Raw genomic sequence first — 7,057 nt, 5'->3', positions numbered from 1 at the left:
GGAAACACCGTGCACCTAGCCCCTCGGTTTAGCGCGCACTGCGCCCGCCGCCACAGGAGTCGCTGGAGCGCGATGAGACAAGGATATCCCTACCGGCCAAACCCTCCCTAACCCGGACGACGCTATGCAATTGTGCGTCGCCCCACGGACCTCCCGGTCGCGGCCGGCTGCGACAGAGCCTGGGCGCGAACCCAGAGACTCTGGTGGCGCAGCTAGCACTGCGATGCAGTGCCCTAGACCACTGCGCCACCCGGGAGGCTCTAAATATATTTTGATTTGTTTAACACTTTTTTGGTTACTACATGATTCATATGTGTTATTTCATAGTTTTGATGTTTCACTTTTATTCTACAATGAGAAAATAGTAAAAATAAAGAAAAACCCTTGAATGAGTAGGTGTGTCCAAACTTTTGATTGCTACTGTACATCATGAGTACGACCACAAAGTAAAGGGGTAAAAACCGTGATGTTGTAAAGCAACACTGACCTGACACTGACACAGTATCGCCGACCAGGCTGCTCTCATCAGTCGTGGCCCCTGCAGTGTGACCTGGGTATGACAGGAGTCCTGGTCACCCTCCAGCAGTACCTCCTCAATGTTAGACACCTTACAGCTGATCCCACAGCCTGGCACTGACTGGAAGTCCTTACAGAAACCCAGAGCATCTGTCTCCAGCTCCTGATATACATACGGACAGGCGCACGCCCACACTGGTTATTTATTTAATTATATTGAGCCCTTACTTCACTAGGTAAGTTGACTGCGAACATTCATTCTCATTTATATCAACGACCTGGAGAAGAATTCCAGGGTAAAGTGGATAGAATGACKTTGTCTGTGTTTATACAGRGGCTAAAGCACAGATTCCTGGTAGATATCWATTAAATACCCTCACCTCTTTGCAGTGCTTGGCCACAGCCATCCCCAGTGGGTGTTCACTGCTGGKCTCCGCTGTGCCCACCAGTGCCAGGACCTTACGCAGGGGCAGCCGTGCCCTCTCCCACAGCACCAACACCCTCGTCACCCGCGGGACGCCGTTAGTGATGGTGCCCGTCTTATCAAACATCACCGCACCGATCTGAATGGGAGGAAAGGAGGGAGCGGAAAACACTGTCATTTTCTTTCTGTGTCACTGGTGGTAGCTTTAGCTGTGGCTTTTAGGGTTAGAGCAGTGGAAAATGCCTATCATACATGTACAGTTTCACACTAAGTCACCATAACCGACTCTACCCTGTACCCAGCCCACACTACAGTTTGGAAAACACTGGAAGTTTACAGGAAGTATGTTTTGGTTGGGAGGAAGTAAATAGAGGTGCATTGCCTTGTGGGCCATCTCCAGCGGTTCGCCTCCCTTGATGAGGATGCCGTTCTGGGCTCCGACCCCCGTGCCCACCATGACAGCTGTCGGGGTCGCCAGGCCCAGAGAGCAGGGGCAGGCGATGGACAGGACTGTGATGGAGGCCTGGAAGGCGAAGCGGACAATAACATCTGTCTTGGGGATGTTCTCATCGTAACCCTGTGAGGTTGAAACACACAAACACAAACACTATGATTCAGAACTGATCTTTTCGTTCAGAAAGTACATCAACGCCATAAGGCTTTGTTATGAGTTTGATAAGCTCTTGTGGTTACTCACAGGAAAGTACTCCTTCACAACGTGGAAGTTGACAAAGCCGATCACCAGCCAGACCAGCAGTGTTAGCACTGAGGRAATGACTATGAAGGGTACAAAGTAGCCACTCAGTCTGTCTGCAAACTGCTGGATGGGAGCCTAGTCCAACAAGAGATGTTTCAGATACTTAGAAAATATAATCAATAACTGATTATATTGTAACTTACACAGGTAACTGTAGCTTACAATCAAAGACGTCCAGTCTTGACCTTGGCCAACAGTGGTTTTTTACCTTGGATGTCTGTGCCTCCTCCACTAGTTTGACTATCTGACAGAGGTGGTGTCTGCTCCTACGTGGGTGGCCTGCACCAGTAGAGATCCGTGGGCGTTGATGGACCAGCTATCACTGAACTGCCGCGCTTCTTACTCACAGGCATGGGCTCACCTGACCACAGAGAGAACATTGACCACCCATCAACCATGGTAGACCACCAAAGAACCACAATGACATCAACAACCACCGATATAGACTACTAAATGACCACAATGACTACAGTGAGTAGTGTTTAGAAAATAAGTAGGTCAACGCTGATCCCGTTAGCGGTGAATAAAGTAATGCTACCTATATTTTCGATGCATTTTTCCACGCTAGGTGGGTCATTTAGAGGTATTTTGCTAGTGTTAAATAAAAAAGGTGCATTTACATGCCTTTACCCTTCACTACAACACAGTCAATCACCAATAGACCACAAAAAGGACCATAATGACAGTAAACCACTATGGCCCATTGGTTCCCCAACAAACGGCTCTTACCTTGATGAGGACTCATCTGCCATGGAGCTTCCCTCGATCACCTTCCCGTCCACAGGGAACTTTCCCCAGGCACCACCTTCACTATGTCTCCTCTCTGGACCAGCTCCACCGGCACCTGCTCCTCACTGACACACACAGTACAGACACACACACACGTACGCACACAGCACAGACACAGTACTGATTTATTGTGGTGAAATATTCTACGAATAGTTTATGGACACAGCTATAAACAGATTGTAAAGAAATCATGGCTAAGGCAGGTTTGATTATATGATGCCAATATAAAAATAAACATCACATAAAAAAACATATTTTTCCACAAGTGTTCACTGTGGGAAAATGGAGCTGGGTTTGGGTTCACCTGAGGATGGAGTGGTCAGGACCTAACGTGACCACAGTGGCTCAGTAGCCTGCAGTGACATCAGCTTGGCCAATGCTTCAGATGTCTTGCTCTGCAGAACAGGAACAGGAAACACAGACAGAGACAATGACGTGATGGGTGTTGATTAAACCTGGGAATTACCAGCGGCCTCAGCATAAGCCTTCTGCCTGTAGTCTGGTGATTGCTTTCCCACACTGACACCATAATATACACACAATCATATGACCAATAATGCCACAAAAACTGATCAGATATAACCTAGAATAACCCCCTGGTGATCAACCATCCATAAAGCTGTGAGCAACAGAAGTACTTCCAACCAAAAGGACTTTAGCTGTGGTCCAGGTAAAGGAAAGTGGATGCAACCCGCATAACTAATTGTAGGGGAAACACTAGAATGAGTAGAGTAGAATAGAGTGGAATGGAATAGAGTAGAATAGAGTAGAGTAGAACGAGTAGAGTAGAACAGAGTAGAGAGAATAGAGTAGAATGGAATAGAGTAGAATATAATAGAATGTAATAGAGTAGAGTATAATGGAATAGAGTACAGTAGAATGTAGTAGAGTAGAGTAGAATAGAATGGAATAGAGTAGATATAATGGAATAGAGTAGAGTAGAATGGAGTAGAGTAGAGTAGAATGGAGTAGAGTAGAGTAGAATAGAATGGAATAGAGTAGAATGGAGTAGAGTAGAGTAGAATAGAATGGATAGAGTAAAATACAATAGAGTAGAATGGAATGAAGCAAAGTTACAGTAGAATACAATTGAGTTGAGTAGAATAGAGTAGAACAGAAGTAGAGTAGAATAGAATGGAATAGAGTAGAATAGTAGAGTAGAATGGAATAGAGTAGAATATAATAGAATGCAATAGAGTAGAGTATAATGGAATAGAGTACAGTAGAATGTAGTAGAGTATAATGGAATAGAGTACAGTAGAACAGAGTAGAGTAGAATAGAATGGAATAGAGTAGAGTAGAATAGAGTAGAATGGAATAGAGTAGAATATAATATAATGGAATAGAGTACAGTAAGAATAGAGTAGAAACAGAATAGAATGGAATAGAGTAGAGTAAAATGGAATAGAGTAGAATATAATAGAATGGAATAGAGTACAGTAGAATGGAATAGAGTAGAGTAGAAGGAATAGAGTACAGTAGAATGGAATAGAGTAGAGTATAATGGAATAGAGTAGAGTATAATGAATAGAGTACAGTAGAATAGAGTAGAGTATAATGGAATAGAGTACAGTAGAGTAGAATGGAATAAGTACAGTAGAGTAGAATGGAATAGGTGCAATAGAGTGAAAATAATAGAGTAGTATAATGGAATAGAGCAGTGTAGAATACAATTGAGTAGAATAATAGAATGGAATAGAGTAGAATATAGCATAATAGACTAGAGTAGAATAGAGTAGGTAGATAGAATAGCCGTACCTTTGCTATGTGCTCCAGCCACCGGCCCAGGGCGATGAAGACGAAGAGCATGGGCGGGGTGTCAAAGAAGGTGACAGGGCTCTGATTGGCTCTCTCTGCCATCGCCACGATGAGGACCACAACTGAGTAGATGTAGGCGATGGAGGTTGCCAGGACGATGAGGACGTCCATGTTAGCCGTGCGGTGTTCTCAACGAGCGGTACGCCTGGATGTAGAAATAACGACCCCCAAAGATCTGATGGAGGAGTAGGAGGTGGGGAGGGAAAGAGGAGGAGAGAGAGGAGGAGAGGCAGAGAGAGATTGAGAAAGAGAGGTATGAAGAGAGAGAGCGAGAGAGAGAGAGAGAAATGTGACTTACAGGTATTATATAATGGACTACTACATACAGTAGATAATCAGTAGCAGGGCTTGGTGGGGTCCTATAGTATCTGGGGGTCACAGACACTTCTACAGTACTGAGACTGGGCCAGTAGCAGGGCTAGGTAGGGTCCTATTGTATCTGGGGGTCACAGACACTTCTACAGTACTGAGACTGGGCCAGTAGCAGGGCTAGGTAGGGTCATATAGTATCTGGGGTCACAGACACTTCTACAGTATGGAGACTTGGCCAGTATCAGAGCTAGGTAGGGTCTTATTATACCTGGACAGGTGTACAGAGCAGGAAGAAGGCCAGGTTGAGGAGGGAGAGGCCTGGGAGAAGGTTCTGCTCCCCGGGCATAGAGCCACCGTGTTCCCCGTGCTGACTGTCCATCACCATCATGTAGATCATCAAGCCCATCACTGGCACCCCAAACACCAGACTGAACAGGAACGAGTTCTTCCACCTGGAACACACACACACACGCAGGACGCATGAGAGAGGAGAGTGTGTTAAAACAATTCAAGGTTGATTCAAGAACACGTATCTCAAGTCTGAATCTACAGACGACCAAAACAGATACTTACTGTTGAATCTCTTCCCCATGATCCAGGTTGTTCCCAAAGCCTTCAGCTTTCATTAGAGACGCCCCAAAGCCTAGCCCCTGGAACAGACAGAGTTACTACAGTTGTAAATATGTGTAAGAATATGTACCAGCACTGTAATTGCACAATGTGAATTATAGGTGATCAAAACAATTACAAAATGTTGGTGATGGAAAAACAAATTTAGCAACAAAATTTAAAGAGACATGACAGCAAAGTCAAGTTATAGCTAGCTACCTCAATCATTCTGATGATGTCACGAGCTCCAAGCACTTCTGGTCAAACTTGATCTGGGCTTTGTTGGTTGCCAGTGCAACTGAGGCTTCTAGAATCCCTTTGGTACTAGTGAGTTGGACTCAATGTATGGACACACGACGCACATGTCATCCCAGTTACCTACACATGAGATGAGCGAAACAAATTGAAACTTAATGCAGCTGTACCAGACAATACGTTGGCCCAATGTAGGACTGGACTAAACATCAAAGAAAATGTATTTAGCCAAGCATATTAGAAATGTATTTAGCCAAGCATAGAAATGTCATTTTAGCCAAGCATAGAAATGTATTTAGCCAAGCATAGAAATGTATTTAGCCAAGCATAGAAATGTATTTAGCCAAGCATAGAAATGTATTTTGCCAAGCATAGAAATGYATTTWGCCAAGCATAGAAATGYATTTWGCCAAGCATAGAAATGTATTTTGCCAAGCATAGAAATGCATTTAGCCAAGCATAGAAATGTATTTCTTCTTTCTCCATGTTGTCTCAGCCAATGAGAGGACTCACAGAGAGGTCCAGTTTCCCATCCATAACAGCATTGTCCTCTATCAGTGTGGCACCGAAGCCTAGACCCTCTATGAGCTGTGTTATCCGATTGGCATCAACAATACCAGGGTCATACTTCACCTCCGCCTTACCAGCCATGAGGGCAACCAGCACTGAGATGACACCTGGAACACACACACACCACACACAATGTTGTGCAGTTAACACCTAACCAGGGAAAGTGGCAGCACCACAAAATACTTGTTTATCATCATGATAGAAACTGTACTGCCAGGTCAAGYGTTCTGCTTAGTGACTCTATGGGTAATGACAGTGACCTAAAGGATAACATCACCCACCTCTGTGTTTGACTAAGTTCCTCTCAATGTTGGCCACACAGGAGGCACAGGTCATGCCTGTCACACGGATGAAGCACTTCTGAACCTTCCCCTCCTCACCGGCAGTGGCCATCTTGGTAGAGCCAGAGCTACCGTTAATGGAAGTCTTGGTAGAGCCAGAGCTACCGTTAATGGAAGTCTTGGTAGAGCCAGAGCTACTGTGAGCCATTCTGGGGGAGTGGGGGGAAAGGGGAGTCTTTGGTCTTTGAAGGGGAAGGGTTGGTAGAGTTTCTGCAGAACCAGATTCTTCAGGAGAAAAGAACACAACATATTAACAGGACCGTTGGTTGGATGGGTTGTGCATGGATGGAGAGAGAGTGCTTTCAGTGTAAGGGGGGTGACATACAAGAACCAAACCGTTTCATAATCCGTTTATAAGCTGGTTTTACTGGCCCCAAGTCTGGGTAATTCAAGAACACTTGATGCCACACTAGAAAGYACACTTGTCTCGTTTCCAAGGAGACCTGTGCCCAAGTGYTGCCTACTCTCCACCAATAGCAAGGCTGGATGGAAATGGAATGCTTTGAACAGCATTGTCCATTGAAAGCAGTATTACTGTATGCCCACCGCTGCGAGACTGCCAATTTGGTGAGTTTGGAATGTTGAAGTAATCCATTTCTCTGCATTCTGTACAACAATGTACCTACTCAGTTGAGCCCCCCTCTCCATATTACATGAATGAAATGT

The 7,057-nt window shown here is 44.9% G+C and overlaps 1 protein-coding gene across 1 annotated transcript in view; it reads right to left on the bottom strand.

Moving 5' to 3' along the window:
• Nucleotides 1-487: 487 nt before the first annotated feature.
• LOC112079419 (copper-transporting ATPase 2-like) overlaps nt 488-7,057 on the bottom strand; it is a gene marked incomplete at both ends in the record, with an annotated part of 8,003 nt that continues 1,433 nt past the window's right edge. Inside the window, 21 exon segments of the mRNA XM_024145384.2 lie at nt 488-541; nt 544-679; nt 897-1,079; nt 1,323-1,517; nt 1,638-1,772; nt 1,906-1,949; nt 1,952-2,008; nt 2,011-2,071; nt 2,438-2,493; nt 2,496-2,551; nt 2,791-2,833; nt 2,836-2,881; nt 4,245-4,430; nt 4,432-4,479; nt 4,885-5,068; nt 5,190-5,266; nt 5,445-5,485; nt 5,488-5,561; nt 5,563-5,603; nt 5,994-6,157; nt 6,332-6,616. Coding sequence (XP_024001152.2) covers nt 488-541; nt 544-679; nt 897-1,079; nt 1,323-1,517; nt 1,638-1,772; nt 1,906-1,949; nt 1,952-2,008; nt 2,011-2,071; nt 2,438-2,493; nt 2,496-2,551; nt 2,791-2,833; nt 2,836-2,881; nt 4,245-4,430; nt 4,432-4,479; nt 4,885-5,068; nt 5,190-5,266; nt 5,445-5,485; nt 5,488-5,561; nt 5,563-5,603; nt 5,994-6,157; nt 6,332-6,616 — 2,166 coding nt within the window.

This window comes from Salvelinus sp. IW2-2015, unplaced genomic scaffold, assembly GCF_002910315.2.
Source record: "Salvelinus sp. IW2-2015 unplaced genomic scaffold, ASM291031v2 Un_scaffold7926, whole genome shotgun sequence".
Taxonomy (NCBI): Eukaryota; Metazoa; Chordata; class Actinopteri; order Salmoniformes; family Salmonidae; genus Salvelinus; species Salvelinus sp. IW2-2015.
Note: the sequence above shows the minus strand (reverse complement) of the source record. Positions and strands in the feature narration are given on the sequence as shown.